We start from the raw sequence: 23,221 nt of genomic DNA, 5'->3' as shown, positions 1-23,221 counted from the left end.
CACTAAATGGGTTTCTTAATGTTAGATGGGTGGAAGCTGGAAGTAAATAATACAAATTACAATGTTTTTCAGTAACCCACAAGTTTGTGCTTCAGTTCATTTGAATTGAGCTTACATAGGAAATGAATTGATATTGACACAATTTATAAAAGAGTACTTGTGTGTTATTCTCTATGGAAATAATCCAGATCAATGTGTCGTGTATATCTATGCTTTGGCCCAAAGTTAAATGTAAGACCTACTTGATGCAATAAAAATTAGGTAGGAGTAACTCTCTCCGGATTGGGCCCTTGTCTACTGCAGCCAGAACGCACCTGCTTATATTATATCACATGTTCCCTGCAAAATAAATCAGAGATGCCACATATCACAACAGACATGTGTTTGCAGTTCTAGAGGCCATCTCTATGTCGGAAAAATGTCATATGTGAAGCATTTATTAGTGGCCTCTGTGCCAACACAATTGGAATACATACTACAATAAGGGTAACAAGTGGGTGGATGATTGATGCAAGTGCAAAAAGCTTTCATTATGTTCACCAACACATACAAACACACAGTTGCCCAGTAAATAGGACCGAGTGACTTTTTAAAACCAAAAACTAAAACATGTAAATTGTAAGCTACACCCACTGAGTAAATATTATTCATCTGCTTAAGAAAAACCAATTCTATTCTAAAGTCACTTTGATAAAATAGTTGTCATTTATAACGAAATCCCAGTAGGGAACAAGCATAAATATATTCTCAGGGTATAGTATAATGCAGGGCAAAAAAAGGTAAAATGCAAGAGAAGAAATTGGCAGTCCCAGAGAGTAATATTTTGATATCACTTGGAGAAATCTCCCAGGAAAGGCGAACACCACAGCAATGTTAGTCTCAATCTTCAGCTGTCACTTTCAAAAGCAGTAACACTGCCAATTATACTGGCATTAGCAGACGTATCTGACAAATTTTTGTTTTGTCAAGTTCATATTTGTCACAAAGATGATGCCAGATCCAGTCAGAATGGCAGATACAAGACCTGCAGTCACATCCAGAATGCTTTGCAAGTTGTCTAATAACAAAGGATTTAAAATGCCTGGGAAAGAAATATGTCAATCACAGGAAGTGGCACACATCTCATGCAATGCAGCAAACATCCCTGTGGGCAAAGCTAAACAATCCCATCATAGTTCGCTTTCTCCTTACCTCCAAATTCATATGCACAGTGCTAACAGCTACTTTTATTTCTCCATCTGACACCTCTTTCAGATCCTTGAGCATGGCCTCCTCAATCCTTAGCCCTGTGGGACAGACAGGAAAATTATTCATACATACTAAGAATCAGCGAACTGGAATTTAGCGAAGAATTTGACTTTGAGAAGAATACTGGATGTTTTTAATACTGAATAATGGTTTTGTTTGTCATGCTAATCAACCCAACAAATAACAATTCATTTCTACTATGTAAAAAGTAAATCCGCTCCTTTTTTTGCCTTGAAGAAAAACTGTGATGATTCACTACGGGCTCAATATTTTGCTGTACAAGCACCATAAAAGAGCATTGCAAACCCTCTGACACTAGACTTGGAGGAGTGGATTAGGCGGATTTCTACCCAGCTCTCTCCCAGCCCCACGTAAGCTCCGTCTCCTCCCTCCTGCCGTCATCAAGGGAGGAAGCAGAACGCTTCAATACAGAGCATTCCGAGGGCTGGGCAGGGCTGAGCCAGCCGAGGATCCACTCTCTCCCCAATACACTCTCTTCACCACCAAATGAAAGCATTGGTCCTGCCCACCCACCACTTCCCACCACAGGTGCTTTGAGCAGGAGGGCTGTGGGTGCAACGGTGGCCCTATCACTCTGCAAAGCCCCAAGAGAAGGGCGGTGGTTTGGATTGCGCCCTAAGAAACTGTGCCTGCTGGATCCACAGGGTCCAAATATCTAATATGTGACCTGTAAATATAATCGCCATGTAGTCTATCTCACCCACCAGAATGCAGCCAAAACAGCAACAGCCACACTCAAAAAGAAAAGCAGCACAGTGTCGTGCTCCTTTGAGTAAACGGCCTATTTTAAATGTTCAAAAACTAAATAAATTGTGTGCATGAAATGAGACCAGACATAGAGCTGGGAGTCCTGTCTTTTACGCCAACCTTTGTTCATTCAGCCCGGACACCGAGGTCCAGCTCCGAGGGTCTTCTGGTGGTTTCCTCCTTGCGAGAAGTGAGGTTACAGGGAACCAGGCAGAGGGCCTTCTCGGTAGCAGCGCCCGCATACCAATGTTATGTTGCAGGGCCACACTTCTTACATCTACTTCCTGTAAACCAGGGGAGAGGATCCTGTGGCCCTTCAGATTTCATCTCTCCAACTGTCATCAGCCCCAGCCAGCATGGCCAATGGTCAGAGATGATGGAAATTCTAGCCCAACAATATCTGCAGGTGATAGTGGTCAGTGGAGTGGCCGGGACAGGGCTGCACTGACTTCCAAATGCTCCACGTTGCTTCTGGTTATCACATGACAAAGCAGCAAGGCAATTGGGAGCTTGGTGCAGGTAGAGTGGCAGAACCAATCCGCCACTCTCCCACCACTCTGCTTGCACTGCACCAAGTGCCCCACTGCCCTGCCTACCTCTCTTTTGGTAACCAGGAGTGGTGTGCAGCACTGGGAAGCCATTTAACAAGCCCTATCGGTCATGATAAGATACACTGCACAAGTGTCCACACTTTTCTTTCATAGACAGTATCGCCACCTAGGAAAAGATCCTATGCATGCTGCTCATCTATCCTATAAATAATCGCTGCATGTGGTGAAAGGTTGGTGGGATTTTTGTTTCTGTGTGTATATTGTGCTTTTAAAAACATTTAATGATTTTGTAGAATGTCATGTTCCAATCAGTCTAAAAGTAGGGATCAAAAGTGAAGGGCAGGGGGAGACAAGAACCCTTTACCATCAGCATGGAGATGAACTTCCTGTAGAGCGGTGATAATATCCTCTCGAGGCAGCATCTCTGGGAATTTCTCCTCTAACTTTGAAAGCACTTCGTCCTGTTCTCCAGTAATTTGTTCAGGATCCATGGCTAAAGAGAGGATGCTCCCTGAAGTGTTAACAGGAGAAAGTTAGCCCAGGAGACAGAAACTAATATTCTTTCCCACATCAGCCCTAAAATTCATGACTATTTAAAGAAATGGCCTGCTATCCTTTTATTTCTTTTCAGTCTTTCTTATTCATAGTAGACTACTTGAATTTTCACATATTGTGCATTTTCTTGTTTATATAGCTTTGAACCATTCCTTCTACTACCACCACCAAGGAAGGAAAAATTATTTGCTTTTTAACAGCCAGGGGGTGGGGTGGAGTTTCAAAGCCACAATCAACTGCTCCAGAGAGAAAAACTTACAGGTATCCATATGATACATCTAAAAATACGGCAAGAAAAGAGAAAATCAATTATTACATATTTCAAAGCAATTGGCTCAGAGTTCACAAAGTGATAGGTAACAGCAGCCAAGTTATAAAGCAACACAGGCTCATTAGCTTAGAATTAAAGCTGACTAGAAGATCAGCACTGATTTGTGAGCCTAATTGTACAGAAAAAAAGATCAAGAAGGCTATGCTTCAATGCTACAACTACAGTAACATTATTTGATTAATTTTATTTTAATTTATCACTTGTCAACGCAGTGTAATTAAACAATTGGTAACAAATTAAGCAATAATTGCACAACAGCTTTTGCCAAACCAATTCAGGATCTCAATTACAACAAGACATAAATGCTGAGACTGTGTACATCTGTACATGTTGCGGGTAGCAAAAGCAATATACAGAAAAGTAAATTGAAATGGATTATTATTTTAAAGAATCAGCTTCTTCTTTTTCATAATCTTTTTTATTCAATTTTACAAACATATATTATATTTACAATTCATTACATATTGAACATTCTGTATTAAAGAATCAGTTCTTAACCAGTTGCATATGAAACCATTCAGAATGCCAATGCATACCATTCTCCCTCTTCCAAAAGATGAATCTGTCTAAAGTTGTGTGGGATGGGGAAAGAGGACAGTGCTAAACATACTCTCATTCTGTTTTTTTAATGCTTTGATAACTGCCTTGTTCAGAGTGGTCACTGTTCATTCATTCATTCATTCATTACTGGTTAGGTTCTCTGCACATCAGTCTTAGCATTAAGTGCACAAAATTCAGATGCTGTCCTGGCTGAGAAGTCACTTTTTATTTGTTTTGATTCTTTGAATGTGACATAAAACAGCTTCAGAGAGGTGCCATGGATTTGAAATAAAAATGGAGTCCCCTCCATCTGTTCAGACAAGAGCTCCTATTGTAGATTACTTCTAGAAAATGTCCAACAGCAGGCGATTCTCCTGCAGAGGACAAGGACTAAAGGTGGTAGTGGTGAGGAGTATCTTTTTTAACCAAAGGTTCTTACTGGATTCCTTTTCTCTCCTAAAAGTGCTGGGAGGGTTTTTTCACACTTTCTAGCCACCCCCCAAATCTTAGCACTGCCTGACTGTATTTTAAAATTGTTTTCATGGATTTGGAAAATCCCCTTCCGCTTTTCACAGTGAAATCTATAAAAGGTTACTGATGCAATTCACTCAGCCTTTGTGACCATATAAGAAAAGGGTGAGCCATCCAGTCTGTAAACAACATTCTTTTCAAATGGTAGCTTTCCTTCTAAGCTTCTAAAAGGGAACTTATTATAAGTCAATGTGAGCAACAAGAAAATAAAATTACCCCCCCCCCCATCCAATCACTGGAAGCCCCCTTAGACCATCCACAGCAATGGATGGAATTTTGGAGTCTGCATCTAATTTATGCCATGAGTTACAATGGTGGTTTCCTTTTTAAATTTGTCTGTGTTTACATGTTACAATCTGTGGCATCCTTCAAGGCCTTATACAAATAAACAGAAGGAGGTATTTCTGAGAGTGCACTGACCCAAGATACCTGACAGTCAGTTTACTGAATTACATCCTTGCCAGCTGGCTCCAACCAAAAATGTAATGATTCAGCAATTTAATGGATCCTTAGTTTGGCAACAGTCCCCTAGTAAACAGCTCTCGGGAAATAAAATTATACAGGCCCAAGTCTCTGGCAGGTTTTCTAATTGTTTGCTTCTGGCATAAGCCCAGAAATGGGGCAGGCCTTGACTCACAGTAGAGCCTGTCTTGGAGTATTTTGATTCTTGAAGCAGGTTTTGATAAAGTCCACCGGGAAAAAGGAATTTACTGTGCGCATGAAGAAATGACAAAGGTATCAGGGAAAAGCAAGTCTTTAAAACAATTTAAACATGAAACCTACCTCACAGTAAGTATAATCTTTGCACAGATACGTCTGTTATCACAGCACTGTTGGTGCTGATTCCTTTACAAATATCATCTCTTTCTAGCTGTTGGTGGATTTGCATACTTTTTTTTTACCTTTATGAAGCCTAAGGGCTGAAATAGATTATAATGAGATTGCACCGAGTACCATTTCCCCCTTCTTAGGGCGTCTTTCTCCTTGCTAATATGTGCCAGCCAAACAAGGATCATATACTGAATGTGATGAAGTCAAGATGCTCTATAACTAATCAGATTTACTGAAGGAAAACAAAGCCTATTGAGAGTGAGGGGTAATGCTTTCTGAATTAGGTGAACACATTCTGCCGATGCTGATGTTTACAAAATGTTCACAAAAATCACACCCATTCTTTTGGGCTCATCCCTAAGCTGTTTGCTTTTTAAACTTGTTCCTTTAGCATTTATTGTTTAAAGGCTAAGCTTATTATTTAGTCTTATCTATGCACTAAATGTTTGTTTTTTTAAAATGCTATATTACAACGTTCTTGCTAGTATGTGGCCCAATCTTCAATCCTAACTATCTAGAATATTGATTCAACCAGATTTGTTCCCTTAGACTTCTCACCATTCATGGAAGTTTGGGTGATTTTTAAAAGATGTAAAGCAGGGGTTGTCAACCTGGTCCCTACTGCCCACTAGTGGGCGTTTCAGGATTCTAGGTGGGCGGTAGGGGGTTCTACAGCACAAGCTGATTCCTCCTTCCATTGAGCACTGGTGGGCGTTAAGGAAATTTTACCATCAAGAAAGATGCATTAGTGGGCGGTAGGATAAAAAGGTTGACTCCCCTTGATCTAAAGCTTTATGGTGTGCAGCAAGCGAATAGAGGTAATTCTCTTCCTAAACAATAGAATTCAGGGTCACACAAAGCAAACGGAAAGGAGTAGATTCCAAATAGACTTGTAATTGCCACCAGAATAGATCTTATGTGAAGAATGTTATCTAGAAATAAATGCTGGGGTGTTCTGTCCTCTCCACCCTGTGTGGTTCACACATGCTTTTTTCACAGGGTGTTTTGACTATCTCACCATCACAGAACACTGGACTAGATGGACTCTAACTGGGTTTTTGCCCTTGCTATTCTGTTTACATCATTTTATGCTAGCTAAGACTCAAGCCTAGGCAGCCACCTGCATTACTATACAGAGGATAATGCTCTGCTTGAGGTGGTCCTCTGTTTCAAGTTTAGTCCAAGTCCAATCTAAAGACAAAGAACCAAAATAGGGAAACCAACAACCTTATTGTTGTCCATCAGCAATGAGCTCCTGGACAGCAGCCTGAGGAGACACACAGGTCACCCAAGAGAGACCCAAGAGTCATGTAGCCCAACCCTCTTCAATGCAGGAATCTTGGCTGAAGCATCCATGACAGGTGGCCATCCAACCTCCAAGGAAGGAGAGTCCACCACCTCTCTTGGGAGTCCACTGTTCCACTGCCAAACAGCTCTTACTGTCAGAAAGTTTTCCTGATAAAAATCAGACTTTCTTATTACAAGAGGCTTTGGGGAACTGACTGCTTTTAATGAAAGGGCAGGTGCTGTGCTTTTTTCATTGTAATTATCTGTTTGTTTTTAATCGATCACACACACACACACACACACACACAAATACATGGTTATAGTTATGAGCTGTCGGTGCCAGATTTCCATAAACTCCTGGTTCTGAAAGGTGTTAGAATCAGTGCTTGGGGTGTTAAAATTAGCTGCCAGACACAGGATTTAGCAAAGTGTTAAAATAAATGTCTAACCAGCTTCCTGGGTTCAGGAGATCACCTGAGACATGGGCCATTAACAGAGAACAAAGACAGGGAGATGGACCATCAGCAAAGCAAAGACTCTGTGCCACTCGGCGAATGGGTGGAGCCCTTCCCTGAATTCTGAGATAGTTAGCAGAGAGAGAGGAAGCAGAGAGGAAAGTTTAGGACTGCAGGTGGGGATGTGGGATAGTGGAAAATAATGCCAGTCTGTTAAATGCAGCAAACTAGAGAAAGGGTCAAAGAGCCATGGCTGGTGTCTTTTTGAATTCTAAATTGTGCCTATAGAGGAAGGAAGACCCTCCTGGAGTGTAACGCTGGGAACCTCTCCATTGTAGGCTCAAGTTGTATATATGTGTGAATAAACCCTATATTATAAAAACACCACAGTCTCTGCTGTACCTCATTTCCAAAAGGAAACACAGACCGTGAGCAAAGCATGTCTGGAACTCCCTGGAATCCTGCATGGCTCAAAGATGGGGGTAGAATGTAATGATACAGTTTTAATTCTATCAATGTTTAATTGTATTTTAATGATTTTTTCTGTGTTTTCAGCGTTCTAATTTTAGCTTAAAGTCCATGTCAGGAAAAAAGCTGGGATATAAATAAATGTTATATTAATAATAGTTGTTTCTAAATTTGCATTTTATCTATACATAAGTTAACCTCTAAAAATATGCACATCCACGTCCTCTTTTGCCCTCTTTATGGCAATGCATTTCCTCCTTTTTGTTGATGTTTAAATAGCCACCCTAAGGACAGCAGACCCCTTCATGGATCACTGCCTTGTCGTGGCGAAGGGGCTTGAATTACTCAGGCAAGCTATGGACAGGTCAAGATAGACAGGTCATAGCGGAGAGTTTGGACCAAACGTGATCCACCTGGAGAAGGAACTGGCAAGCCGCTCCAGTATCCCTGCCAAGAAAACTCCATGGACAAAGACAACAGGCATATAAAAGATATGACGCTGGAAGATGAGCCCCTCAGGTCGGAAGGCGTCCAACTTGCTACTGGGGAAGAGCGGAGGACAAGTACAAGTAGATCCAGAGCTGATGAAGCGGCTGGGCCAAAGCCGAAAGGACGCTCAGTTGCGGATATGCCTGGAAGCGAAAGCGAAAGGAAAGTCCAATGCTGTAAAGAAAAGTATTGCATAGGAACCTGGAATGTAAGAACCATGAACCTTGGTAAGCTGGATGTGGTAAAAAATGAGATGGCAAGAATAAACATTGACATCCTAGGCATCAGTGAACTAAAATGGACAGGAATGGGCGAATTCAGTTCGGATGACTATCATATCTACTACTGTGGGCAGGAATCCTGTAAAAGAAATGGAGTGGCCCTCATAGTCAACAAAAGAGTGGCGAAAGCTGTACTGGGATGCAACTTCAAAAATGATAGAATGATCTCGATACGAATCCAAGGCAGTCCTTTTAACATCACAGTAATCCAAGTTTATGCACCAACTACCAGTGCTGAAGAAACCGAAATTGATCAATTCTATGAAGACTTACAACACCTTATAGAAATGACACCAAAGAAGGATGTTCTTCTCATTATAGGGGATTGGAATGCTAAAGTAGGAAGTCAAGAGATAAAAGGAACAACTGGCAAGTTTGGCCTTGGAGATCAAAATGAAGCAGGGCAAAGGCTAATAGAGTTCTGTCAAGAGAACAAGCTGGTCATCACAAACACTCTTTTCCAACAACACAAGAGACGACTCTACACATGGACATCACCAGATGGGCAACATCGAAATCAGATTGATTATATTCTCTGCAGCCAAAGATGGAGAAGCTCTATACACTCAGCAAAAACAAGACCTGGAGCTGACTGTGGCTCAGATCATCAGCTTCTTATAGCAAAATTCCAGCTTAAACTGAAGAAAGTAGGAAAAACCACTGGGCCAGTAAGATTCAATCTAAATCAAATTCCTTATGAATACACAGTTGAAGTGAAGAACAGGTTCAAGGATTTAGATTTGGTGGATAGAGTACCTGAAGAACTGTGGATGGAGGCTCGTAACATTATACAGGAGACAGCAACGAAAACCATCCCAATGAAAAAGAAATGCAAGAAAGCAAAGTGGATGACCAATGAGGCCTTACAAATAGCGGGGGAGAGAAGACAAGCAAAATGCGAAGGAGATCGTGAAAGATACAGGAAATTGAATGCAGATTTCCAAAGAATAGCAAGGAGAGACAAGAGGGCCTTTCTAAACGAGCAATGCAAAGAAATAGAGGAAAATAACAGAATGGGAAAAACCAGAGATTTATTCAAGAAAATTGGAGATATGAAAGGAACATTTCGTACAAAGATTACCACAATTAAGGACAAAAGTGGAAAGGACCTAACAGAAGCAGAAGACATCAAGAAGAGGTGGCAAGAATACACAGAGGAATTATACCAGAAAGATATGGAGGTCTCATACACCCCAGGAAATGTGGTTGCTGACCTTGAGCCAGACATCCTGGAGAGTGAAGTCAAATGGGCCTTAGAAAGCCTTGCTAACAACAAGGCCAGTGGAAGTGATGATATTCCAGCTGAACTATTTAAAATTTTAAAAGAGGATGCTGTTAAGGTGCTGCACTCAATATGCCAGCAAGTTTGGAAAACTCAGCAGTGGCCAGAGGATTGGAGAAGATCAGTCTACATCCCAATCCCAAAGAAGGGCAGTGCCAAAGAATGCTCCAACTACCGCACAATTGCACTCATTTCACACGCTAGCAAGGTTATGCTTAAAATTCTACAAGGCAGGCTTAAGCAGTATGTGGACCGAGAACTCCCAGAAGTGCAAACTGGATTTCGAAGGGGCAGAGGAACCAGAGACCAAATTGCAAACATGCGCTGGATTATGGAGAAAGCCAGAGAGTTCCAGAAAAACATCTACTTCTGCTTCATTGATTATGCAAAAGCATTTGACTGTGTCGACCACAGCAAACTATGGCAAGTTCTTAAAGAAATGGGAGTGCCGGATCACCTCATTTGCCTCCTGAGAAATCTCTATGTGGGACAAGAAGCTACAGTTAGAACTGGATATGGAACAACTGATTGGTTCAAAATTGGGAAAGGAGTACGACAAGGCTGTATATTGTCTCCCTGCTTATTTAACTTATATGCAGAATATATCATGCGAAAGGCTGGACTGGATGAATCCCCAACCGGAATTAAGATTGCCGGAAAAAATATCAACAACCTCAGATATGCTGATGATACTACCTTGATGGCAGAAAGTGAGGAAGAATTGAAGAACCTTTTAATGAGGGTGAAAGAAGAGAGCGCAAAATATGGTCTGAAGCTCAACATCAAAAAAACTAAGATCATGGCCACTGGTCCCATCACCTCCTGGCAAATAGAAGGGGAAGAAATGGAGGCAGTGAGAGATTTCACTTTCTTGGGTTCCATGATCACTGCAGATGGTGACAGCAGTCACGAAATCAGAAGACGCCTGCTTCTTGGGAGAAAAGCAATGACAAACCTAGACAGCATCTTAAAAAGCAAAGACATCACCTTGCCGACAAAAGTCCGTATAGTTAAAGCTATGGTTTTCCCAGTAGTAATGTATGGAAGTGAGAGCTGGACCATAAAGAAGGCTGATCGCCGTAGAATTGATGCTTTTGAATTATGGTGCTGGAGGAGACTCTTGAGAGTCCCGTGGACTGCAAGAAGATCAAACCTATCCATTCTCAAAGAAATCAGCCCTGAGTACTCACTAGAAGGACAGATCCTGAAGTTGAGGCTCCAGTACTTTGGCCACCTCATGAGAAGAGAAGAATCCCTAGAAAAGACCCTGATGTTGGGAAAGATGGAGGGCACAAGGAGAAGGGGACGACAGAGGATGAGATGGTTGGACAGTGTTCTTGAAGCTACTAACATGAGTTTGGCCAAACTGCGAGAGGCAGTGAAGGATAGGCGTGCCTGGCGTACTCTGGTCCATGGGGTCACGAAGAGTCGGACACGACTGAACGACTGAACAACAACAACAAGGACAGCAGAAGACAAAATTAAGTCATATGCCTTTGATAACATTCACAGAGTGCTATGGCATTTATTTCCAAATCCCACATGTCCCAGAAACAAAGCTAGACACAGAAGATATTCTCCTACCCAATTGACATGCAGATATCTGCACTTAACACCCTAGTCATTCCTATTTTTAAATGCGCATTTTTATTGTTCCACATAATGTTACTCTTTATCAAACTCTTTGCACCCTGCTTCCTTCATGCAGCTTCCTATGGTCTTTCAAGGGACTGTTAACCAAAGAATGGATCACAGTCTCTCTGCATGACTGGATTCAGAAACACTCCATTAAACCTTTCAGTATTTAATATAAAGAACAATCTCTCACCTCTGAGAAGATGAGCCAGTTGCCGAGTGATTAACTCTGGTGCCTCTTGGAGAATCTCTTTTGCTACCAGAGAGGAAGAGGACACTGAGATCTCCAGGTTGCCATCACATCGCTCTTCAGGGTTGATGACTCTGACAACAGCTGATTCCAAATTTTTATCTTCACTATAAAAGCAAAGGTTTCAAAAGTTTTCTTCTTTATGCCATTTCTCTGAACTATATGGCAAAGTCATCTAAATGCAGTTAGTTGATACTGTAATGTTGTTAAGCAACACAATGATAATGCCATTCCATTTTGGTCATTATTATTTAAGATGTCTTGGAAAAAATAATGCCAGCACAGAAATCGCCTCTCTATGCCTGTCACCCACTCCTCCCAGCAGGGTTGTTACACAAGCTGCACTTTGCAATTTGTCAGAAGCTGAAAAAGAGGAAGTTTGATTCACACAGTTTTTCCTTTTATTACTTCCTGCATTGTGCAAAGAAGTTCCACAGGATATGCACACAGGCATATTTTAAATGGTGAGATGGAGAGGCATTCTTTCTTAACTGTTGCCTCCCTACCCTCCCTGCTAGTCCCAGAAAACACTTCACTTATGATCTGTGAATATACACAAAAAGTAACCCCAAATTAATTTTGCTTAAGTGCTCTTTGTCTCTTTCCCAAAGCTACCCACCCTCCAACTTCATCCTCAGTGTATCTTTGGAAGGAGGACAACTGCTGAGTGCCACTTTTCAGACATATGCTGCAACAGAGGAAGCAAAGCATAATCACTCCCCATCTATTTCTTTCTTTCTTTTTATAGATTGTGAAATGCATAGTTTTTTAAAAAAAATTATTAAAGATTTTCTTGATTTACAGAGGTAGTGCAATGTCTCTCTCGTATTTTTCCGTATAACATTTTTTACAAATCAGTTTCTGTTGTTGAGACATTATCCCCCACCCCACCCACCTCTCTCCCCCTTTTCTTCCCATCTATTTCTGTAGAAGGGTGGAGTTCAGCAAGTTGCCAAATGTGGCTTCCCTTTAAAGATTTACTGTGGGGAAAGGAGGGTAGAAACCAGAAGTGAAGAAGTGAGGGAAGAAGGTGCCAGTACTGCGTACCTTGAGTACACCCAGAAAAAAGCACTTTTTATTTGTCTTTTAAAAAGCAACAAGTTTTTGTGCAAAAATAATCTAACTGGCATCAATTGGTGGGGGGGGAGGGGGTTCAATTCTCCCACCCACCCTGAAAGCAAATATCAGCTCCAGAGGAAGAGCAGAGGACCATAGCATCGGAGGAAATGCTTAAATTCTGCCGTCATCTGAATAATTATCAGCTGATGCTATTTCCATTTTTTAAAGTTTGCACTTTAGCTGCACAACTGCATTTCACATCACACCTCATTTGGCCCTTGGGGTGAAATCCAACATAGCACTAAGTCTCTCGTTCTGTCAGTGCAAGGATTTCTTCTTGTGCAATAGAGCATTATCCCACACACACCCTTACTCTGTTCTAGGTTTCCCCCCACCCACCCCCTGGAGCAGATCTGAAGAGGGTGTGGGGCTCACATGGGGGGAGGAGAGAGGGGAGAGTCCCTCTGCCAAGTGGAAATCCATACGCTGATGGGACACAGTAGTTGAAAAGCACCCCGCCTTTAATGTGTTCTTGATGATGCCATTCATGAGCACTTTGTCATTATAACAGCTTTGCATGGAACACAGGGCCCTTCTGAACAACCCCATCCAGAAATTCTGTGTTCTATTCACAGATCAAGGAAGGGAAGGGTTCACAGCACCCCTCAAAACTGGCCACTCAGAGCATATCTATGTGTTGCTGGGCAAGAAAGAGGTATAAGCAGATTGAGAGATAAAGAGATAGAACATTCATGCCATCTATGACATGGGTAGGCAAACTAAGGCCCGGGGGCTGGATCGGGCCCAATCACCTTCTAAATCCAGCCCACAGACGGTCCGGGAATCAGCATGTTTTTACATGATTAGAATGTGTCCTTTTATTTAAAAATGCATCTCTGTGTTATTTGTGGGGCATAGGAATTTGTTCGTCCCCCCCCTAAATAAAGTCCAGCCCCCCACAAGGTCTGAGGGACAGTGGACCAGCCCCCTGATGAAAAAGTTTGCTGACCCCTGATTATGACTCGAGTGTGTGATCTCCAGCATGTGACCTTTGTAATCATGAACTGTGTAAATAAAAGTTAAGGAGTTTTGATGTCTTAACCGTTTCATTGCGTATTCATCATGATAACAGCCTGCACTCTGATGAGAACAAAGGCAAGTCTCACACTTGGGATTTTCAGGAGCAGCCAAGGGTAAATCTTGCCAAGTTCAAGCTGAGTTTGCTAGTAATCAGATATGGAGCATGATACCTTGTTAGTGCACTGCTGTTCACAAGCGTAAGAGACAATTTCCTTTCATTGTTCAGCTGATACAAATCGATTTCATCACAGAAGACATGGAGAGACTCTGGGAGATTCAGTTCCTCCAAAATAAACCTCGTTTCTGTGTAGTAGCAGAATTCTCTTCTTGGTATGTTCAGTACAGGCAAGCACAGAATGTTAGGTGGACTGACCTGTAAGCAGAGAATCCCTGTGAATTAGAAAGCACTTAAAAACTGTCAATAATTTTTCATTATGGACAGGCTTGCACTTAAAACTTTTCACCACTGCAATTTCATACATTACCAGTACTTTCTTCTTTCACAAGTGGGGGGGGGGGAATATACATCATGATGTACACCTCACCTGTCCACAGGATCAAGAGAAATGAATGGTGAGGGAACTACCGAAGTGACCTGCAACACCTGTGCAGTGTTTGCCTTCCTGCCTGAAAACATGTAAAACTACACCAGCAGCAAGTGCAAGTTACCTTGCTGGAAGAGAAGGCCCAGCAACCTGAGGCCCACGTATCTAAACTTCGAGCTACTGAGCAAGATGAGGAAATTCTTTGCTAGATCAGAGTGGACTGTCCTGGAACAGAGATGCAGGCAGGTTGCCCCTTGTGAAGAGGAAGATCACCCAAGGAGTGATGTGTCACAAAAAAGCAGGACTGTCAAGAGCCATGCTCTGGAACTCCAGGGGGGGGGCGTGTTCCTGCCACTCCACAGAAAAGGAAGATAAGTTTGGTGATGGCAGGTATCATGGACGTGTTGGATCCAGAGGAGTGTTGGGAGGCACCAGCCGGAGAATCCCCTAGGGAACCTCCAGGGGAAGAAGGCTCCAAGCCAGGGGATTGCTGGTGGGGTAACAATGAGTGGTCAGAGGGAGAAGGAGCGGACTGGGGGGGGGGAGAGGTGCCAGCAGCAGAAGAGGTGGCAGGGTTTAGTGAAGAGGAAGAGGCTGTGGCAGAGAGACTGCAGTGACTCCGCAGACTCTGAGAGACTCTGACTCTGAGACTGCAGCAGAGGCTGGAGAGGACGGTGGCCAAGAGGCAGAGTGGAGACAGGCTGCCGAAGAATCCAGGGAGTCTCCCCTTCCTGCTGCAACCAGCTCCTCTCCCCACGGGTCATCCAGAACTTGCAGAGAAATAAAACAGGCAGAGCGGAGGGAGGTTGTGTGAAGACACAGCCTGAGACTGTGTGGGAAAGACCCTGGAGAGGAGGAGTCCTAGTGGGCACTCTACTCTGCCTTGGGCAGACCAAGTCCATACCTGGAGTACTATGTCCAGTTCTGGACACCACAATTCAAGGATATTGACAAGCTGGAGCGTGTGCAGAAGAGGGCGACCAAGATGATAAAGGGTCTGGAAACCAAGCCTTATGAGGGACGGTTGAGGGATTGTGATGATCATAGTGCAAGGCAGATGACGGGGAGAGGGCAGTCAGTCTATGATAAGGGACACTTAAGGACAATGTATACAAGTGTGGACAGAGGCAGACATCCGTGACTCAGGGAAAATTACGTAACTGAGATGGCTGTGATGAATCTATAAGGGAAAAAATGACCCAGTGCAGTGACCCAGCATTAGTTTCCCAATCATAAAATCAGAATATTTTATCATTGATCTCATCCAGTTTTATAGTTAGGTGAAAAAGATCAACATGTTACAATGGGCTTATAATTATTTTAAAATATAGTGTAATATCAGTAAAAAATACGTTACCTTTTCAAGATAGTAGGCATATGTTAAAGCTGAAATAAGTGAATCCAAATCACAGGTTTTATTTCCAAGTACTACATGTACTTTATCCAAATGTTTATTTCGACTCTGGAACAGAAGACAGCTTTTAAATAGTAGAGGGAAAGGGAATAGGGACATAAGTTATCTTTCAAAATAACTAAATATTTTGCAAAGTTGATCTGATCACAGACTCCTCATTCTTAATTTTTTCTTCATTTAAATTATTTTGCACACAAAATAATTTTAAGTTTGGGCGAGGGAGGACAGGATTATTTCTGACCTTGCATAACCCAGGATACTTCACTGCCCCACAGAGACTTCCTTCCCACAGATATACATACATGTACACACACACACACACACACACACACACACACACACACTTTTGCACCTCGCAACAAAACTACTGGTGTGTGCAGGAAACCCACAACTTTCTGTGCTCATAACCAATACTTGTTTTAAATAACCTGAGTTCACAATGGAAGCCCAGATGGACAAACCAAAATGAAAAATAGTGGGACAGCACAGACATGCCTTTAAGCAAAATAAAAAATAAAAAAGATTCAGAAGAAAGCATTAAGTAGAATGATTAATGATGCAAAACATATCAGGAGATGTTGAAGGAACTAGCTGTGATCAGCCTAGAGAAAAGAAGCCCAAAGTGTCCCTGCATATTTAAAAAAAAGCTTTAAAGGAGATGAAGAAGGCCATGCCTCTGCCCATTGCACCTCACACCATAGTTTCAGGTGTGCCTTTTGCTATCCTTAAGACTTCAAAATCAGATACCTGTATTGACTATGAATTTCTAAAATGCTTTTAAATTAGTGAAGTCATATGGAAATCAAGATGTTCAAATGAATAAGAAATCTTTGACATTTAGGCAGCTGCCAAATATAGTAACATAATGTTTAGAGAAAACTAGTAACAAATCATGGCTGAATGTGTATTAGTGGTAAAAAAAAAAAGTGAAAAAGAACAAGTTTGAAATACAGGTAAGATGTCATGGAATATACTCCTATTCATTTGTATTCATCATTGGACTTAGTGAACCAGAAACAAATGCTAAAGGAGTTGTGGGAAAACTCCCATAGTTTAATCATTATTCCCAATATGGCCAAGTGAATTAGATCATGAAGGAAAAGAATCAAGCACCTGCACAGCTGAGAAAGTGCCTGTTCTTATATCATTAGAGTCTCCACATGAAGCTTACTGAAAATCAATTCAGCATGGCAGGACTCCATGGAAGGTTGCAGCACTGATCTATTCACCGCTTCCCAGTGGGCTGGTTATGTTGGTTTGCTGCAGCAAAGCCAGCAAAGGAACCAATGAAACTGTCTTGTATTGTGTTACCCAATTGGCTCATAACTGTCTACACTGACTGGCACCTGCTGTCCAGGATTTCAGACAGGCACGTTCTGAGCCCTACCCAGGGGTGCCAGAGATTGAGCTCTGAGCTACAACCTTTCCCTAAGATAGAGGGTGAAGCATCTAGCAGCTGATGTTTTAGGACTATGAGATTCTGCCTTATAATAATGTAATGGATCATTGGTCTATCTGGCTCAGGAAGGTTCACACTGACTGGAAACAGCTCTACTTGTAGATGTTGAGGATTGAACTTTCTGCACGCAGAGCAGAAGCTCTACCAGCTAGGATGGCCCTCAAGGTACCTTAGTCATTAAGGTCCCACAAGACTCACTGTTGTTTCTGTTCAGCATTGGGACTCTTCACATGACCATCTGCAGCTGCCTAATGATCAGGTCTACATGATTAGCCAAGTCACCTAAAAGAAGCTTTGAAAAATCATAACTACTGTGTGGCCAGAAGGAATTACTTTCAGCAGCTTCCACAAAAGGCCACTATTTCCCCCCCATGCTAGCAATTCAAAGGGCATCTAAAACTTTTGTCAAATGAAATAGGATTACACAGAAATATGGTATGTCTCCCAACAAATACAGGTATGTTGGGTTTTTTTTAAAAAAAACAAAACAAAAAACAAACAAACTGAAATGTCTGCTCTTCTGTCTTTCTGGACAGACACAGCTGTTGTATGTATTTTATAATTTTGCAAAACACATGTAATCAGAACAAGTTTTTATAGTTCAGCCAAGACATATGTTATTAAATAGTGGGTGGACATAGCAGACGACACAGTGATTCTCCAAGCAGCACTGTTTATTCTCAGGCTGGAACAGAACTGAACTGAAGTGTGTCTGAAGAACACTCTGGGAAACCTTCCAAGGGTCACATGCCAATGGTGAGCAAGGTCTGTGGCAAAAGTGGGCAGAGCAACAGCCTGCTTATATAGAACTCAGCTACAAGCAACAGTAACAACTTTATGTAGTTACCCAATCCCTGAACGTCATTTTCAATCCCTCATTTGCATGTGTGGACCTGAGTGAGAACTGCAGCAGAATGAACTATATACACACACCCCTAGTGGCCTAGGGTGAGAACTTCAATACATAACATATGTCCTTCTTCCTCTTCCTTGCCAACTGTCTCTTAGTTATCTATCCTATCAAGGCATCATCCTTTCTTTCTAGCATTGATTATTCTGGATGGGTAACAAGCAAAATGAAAATGTCATATTGCCCTGCCTGCCTTCCTGTTACCAAGATTCTTACCTCTTAGCAATGCATAAATCATGCTCCCGGAGTAGTTGTTTCGAAACCTCCTGTTGCTTCCTTTAGTAATATGATCCTTCACTTTTTATATTTCTAATTAATTCCACCAATTTCTGCTAAAGCATTGCAATTTACACTATTTCAGATGTATATATTTTATTTCTCTGATGCAGCAGACATTCTGAAAAATAGTTCCTCTCCCTTATGTGTCAACTGGAACTATAATGGTTCTGTTGGTGAAAACATATTTTGCTCTTGCTCTCCAGTATAATCAGAACTATTTCCTTCTTTGAGAGAATAATGGTTGTAATTCAGCTTTCTTTTGTCTTTCCACACATGTATATATTTAGCCTGGAGACATTCAATTAGCTATTGGAAGATATTGCAAGGTCAAACTTGAATTTTTCTCTTCAAGTTCAGAGAAAACTTCCCAAGGAACTGATTCTGCCTAGAGGAATCCATCTTCAGCCACAAATTCCCTGATCGATAAACACACACAAACTCCCAAGTTAGTGAGGACTAGGAATGAGATGCAACCTTGGCAGCTGATCTGGATTTATGGCTCATAATAAAACTTGCATTTCTCTCTGACCAAGTATTCTCAGATAATGACTAAAGGACTTGTACATTGTTATGCAAGGAATTAGCCAGGGTGATGTAGGCTAACAATTCAATAGTAATTGATTTGTAATTATACACTGCCACACACACAGCAGACTAAACACTGGCAAGTTCCACAAAAGTAACTAGAATTAATACTGATTCTGAAGATGTAGCTCAGCTTGTGTGTCTTTTTTAAAGCTTCTCCCATACGTATTTCTTTCTACAAACCAAGGTGACATTCAGCCTACCATAGCAAACACCAGTACCAATGCTAAAAGTCTACAATGTTTTTTAAAATTCCTCATTAATAAAGCCACCTTTCATATCCAATACATGCTTAACTTAAAAAGGATATTAAAACCAGAAACACAATAAATCCCATTCTCTAAAAGTCTTCTTCAGACATACTTTGGCATGCATGTCTCCTTAGATAATGACCTCCACAAAGTGGGTTCCACAACTGAAAAGGTCCTACTGTATTTAATGTATTTTAATCTTTGTTGGAAGCTGCCCAGAGTCGCTGGGGAAACCCAGCCAGATGGGCAGGGTATAAAGAAATTATTATTATTGCATCCCAGGAAAGATTTAACTTTATAAAAGGAAGGACCTCTCAACAGGGCTCCTCTGTAGTTCTGAAAAGATGAGAAGACTGATATTTTTGCTTGTTGAGACAAGACATTGCTCAAACATGGCGACATCTAGACCTATGGTTAAAAATGCATGAAAGTTGGCTCTAGCTTCCATAAAACCCTGATAGAATAACATAGGCATTGGGGGGGGGTGTGCTCCGACCTGCACAACATTCCCCATGAAGGAACTGGGCACCCACAATTCTTTGCGCAGGGGCGTGTGTGCCCAATGGGTACCCACAGTCCTAGGCCTGTAGAATAACAGGTACAAAATAATCGGTTACAAAAACTAAACAGGGGAACAAATATTATAAAGACATGAATACTTACCCAGTACAGTGGTACCTCGGGTTACATACGGTTCAGGTTACATACTCCGCTAACCCAGAAATAACGCTTCAGGTTAAGAACTTTGCTTCAGGATAAGAACAGAAATTGTGCTCTGGCGGCGCAGAGGCAGCAGGAGGTCCCATTAGCTAAAGTGGTGCTTCAGGTTAAGAACAGTTTCAGGTTAAGAACGGACCTCTGTACATACGTAACCAGAGGTACCACTGTAGCTGGCAATATTGTATGGAGGGAGATTTGTTTAAGTTATCACTTATGCTCATGTTTAGTTTGTTTAGGGGTGTGGGGGTGTGTTGCTGTGAAAAACAATAAAATTAATTACACACACACACACACACACACACACAGAAAGGATTTATATGGAAAGATATACCGTTTAAACTATGCTTGGCCAGAGCTAGTCCCAAAGCTAACTTATCTATTTCAAAATGAAAAAATTCCTTCGAGTAGCACCTTAGAGAACAACTAAGTTTGTTACTGGTATGAGCTTCCGTGTGCATGCACACTTCTTCAGATACCCTATTTCAAACCCTCCCAGTTTGGATCCCCCCAATCCAACTCTGCGAGTGGCAGAAAAAACTACATTCACTTATCTTCTCATATAAAAAGCCACGAGCTAGTCCCAAATTTCTGCACCTCCCCTCCTCAGAAAGAGGATGGGGAATTCCAAACATAGAACTATACGACATCGCCAACCAAGTGTGCCACATAATCCCATACATCCTGGAAGACGAAACAAAACCATGCGTGCACATGGAGATAGATAAAGCTGGAAACACCTCCACTACAGCATACCCATTCCTCCAAAACAAACCAAGAAAACAACACTAAATAGGTTCACACGATCCATGCTTAAAGCATGGAAGGAAAATGTAGAGAAATTGGCCCCACCCACATCCCCACTAATTCCCCTGACCCATCACCCACAATTTCACCAAGCATCCCAAAAGTATCCAAATAAAAACCTGGCAAACCAAAGGCCTATATTACCTAACCAACTTTTACAAAAATGGCAAGCCCATAACAATACAGGAAATACAAGATAAACTAGGGGACACTCCAATACCCTGGCTAACCCGCCACCAACTACAAGCCTTCCTAAACAACCCAGCAACAAAAACAGCAGACAGCAGACCGCTGACTAGCTTTGAGAAACTCCTCCTAACTTCAGAGGGACACAGCAAAGGGGTGGTCTCTACAATATGTAAAATACTACTCCAAGACACTACAGACCCCCTTACCACCATTAAAAACCTATGGAAGCAGAACACAGGACATGAATTCAACTATACCCAATTCAAATCCATCTCAGCCAAAAGAAGAGAACTCACCCTAAAACGGGTACCTAACAGCACAAAAGCTAGCAGAGATACACCCAAGAACTTCATCTAAATGCTGGAGAGGCTGCACTGCAATAGGCACATACCTCCACAGGTGGTGGAAATGCCCCAAAAGTCCAATCCTTCTGGATATCAGTGCTGCAGGAAATTTCCAAAATAACAAAACAGGTAATAAAAGCAACTCCTGAGCTCACCCTATTAAATATCTTCCAGGGCAACAACACACATGGACACTACAAGTCACTTACTTTCAGCAGCTAGAAATATCATAACTAGACACTGGGAGGACCTATCAGGACTGAACATAGACAACTGATTCCAAAACATGTGGGAAACAGCCCTACTAGAAAAGTTAACCAACAACCTCAAATAGCATGGGGACATGCTACAGAGGATGCCTTCACCCCAGTGTGGTTCCCCTTTATTACATACACAATGCAACAGGACAATGATCTATCCCCTCCAACAGTATACCAATCAATATGGCTGACCTGACCCAACAACCTAGCCTGCCTCCCCCCCTCAAAGAAGCCAAAAGTTTAATGGTATGCCAGTAGGCTACTGCTATAGGTCCATTCTGCCAGACAAGCCATTCCTGATTCTGTGAAAGGCTCTGACCCTTTTGGCATTCCGATTCTTTTACTGTGCTGACTTTGGCATACAGAGAAATATCACTGCCAATACACCCTTCTCTATCCTTCCTATAGTGTTTGTTTCCAGGCAGCCATATTCTATCACTCCTTTCTATGCCACATACACTACCGTATTTTTCACTCCATAGGGTGCACCGGACCATAGGGCGCACCTCGTTTTTAAAGGAGAAACAAGAAAAAAAAATATTTTTCTGGTTTTCCTCCTCTAAAAGCCCTGTTTTTTTTTTGAGGATCAGCTAAAGGTTTTGCAGCTTTTTTTACAAAGGGAAAAGCCCTGGTGTTTGTTTTTTTTAGGATCAGCTAAAAGTTTTGCAGGTTTTTTTGCAAAGGGGGAAAAGCAAAGCTCCGTTTGCAAAGGGGGGAAAACAAAGAAGAAAAGCCCCGTTTTTATGGGGTTCAACTCACATTTCTGAAAAATCTTAAGGAAAGGGAGCCGTTTCTACAGTTTCCAGACAGATAATCTAATCAGCCAGTCACATGTCGCTGGGGAAACAAACAACCTCCCTCTGTAGCACATTCAACAATGGAGGCCTGGGCAAGGGGGCAGGGCAAAAGGGAGTGGGGAATCTTATCTCTCTCCCCATGTCTTGCTGATCAGCTGCTGAGCTGGGTCCTTTCAACACCCCCTTTTCTCTTTGTAAAATAAAAAGCACGATCCTCTTTTGGCTCCTGGGCAATTCGGCTCCGGGGACCACCATTCACTCCATAAGATGCACAGATATTTCCCCTTACTTTTTAGGAGGAAAAAAGTGTGTCTTGTGGAGCGAAAAATACGGTATATCTGGGTTTTATTTTAAAACCAAGCATGTCAACTTCCTCCTCTTGGTTCAGGAACTTCAGACATTAGCATATAAACAATATACATCGTGAGCCTCTCCAAATATCTATGGCATGTGCATTTTCACAGCCAATGGCTGGGGATGATGGGAGCTGTAGTTCAACAACATCTGGAGACACAGAAGTTTTCCATTCCTGGACTAGTGGCTGGTCAATAAAAAGTATAAAATCAAGTAAAGATGGGGCTAAATCTGAACCCACATGCAGTGGGCCAATGAGCTTTCATTGGGACTTCTCCAGTGCTATCTGTACTTTATTAATAATTCCATAGGCCAACATGTAGGATTCAAGAGGTCCACAAATGGGACCATTCCCCCAAATGGGAATGCTAATTCTGGAGGTTTGTTGCTAATTCTTCCACTCTTTTCCACTACTCTCTCCATGCTGTTATGCGGTTGGTACTGATGTGGAAGCCTGTGGCAATGGAACTGCACATTTCCCAAGTCGTTTACAGGGTTCTGCTACAGTTGCCACCAACGCTGGGCATGCGTCCCAAATGTTTCTGAGCAGGTGAAATATGTTTCAGCAAAACACTATGTCAAAGCTCTTAGGAATCTGACTGCTCCACTTTTCTTTTTAATACTGGAAAAAGGACTGGGGTGCACTTTGTCGAAAGTGTTTGGCATGCT

At 42.0% G+C, this 23,221-nt stretch overlaps 1 protein-coding gene across 1 annotated transcript in view; it reads right to left on the bottom strand.

Annotated features, from left to right (window-relative positions):
- PRUNE2 (prune homolog 2 with BCH domain) overlaps positions 1 to 23,221 on the bottom strand; it is a 135,213-nt gene that overhangs the window by 93,857 nt on the left and 18,135 nt on the right. The window contains 5 exon segments of the mRNA XM_033164828.1: positions 1,192 to 1,286; positions 2,932 to 3,078; positions 11,446 to 11,609; positions 13,812 to 14,014; positions 15,544 to 15,648. Of these exon segments, the coding sequence (XP_033020719.1) occupies positions 1,192 to 1,286; positions 2,932 to 3,078; positions 11,446 to 11,609; positions 13,812 to 14,014; positions 15,544 to 15,648 (714 nt within the window).

The sequence above is a fragment of the Lacerta agilis genome, chromosome 11 (genome assembly GCF_009819535.1).
Source record: "Lacerta agilis isolate rLacAgi1 chromosome 11, rLacAgi1.pri, whole genome shotgun sequence".
NCBI lineage: Eukaryota > Metazoa > Chordata > Lepidosauria > Squamata > Lacertidae > Lacerta > Lacerta agilis.
The sequence above is the reverse complement of the archived record's forward strand: the minus strand, read 5'-3'. Positions and strand labels throughout refer to the sequence as shown.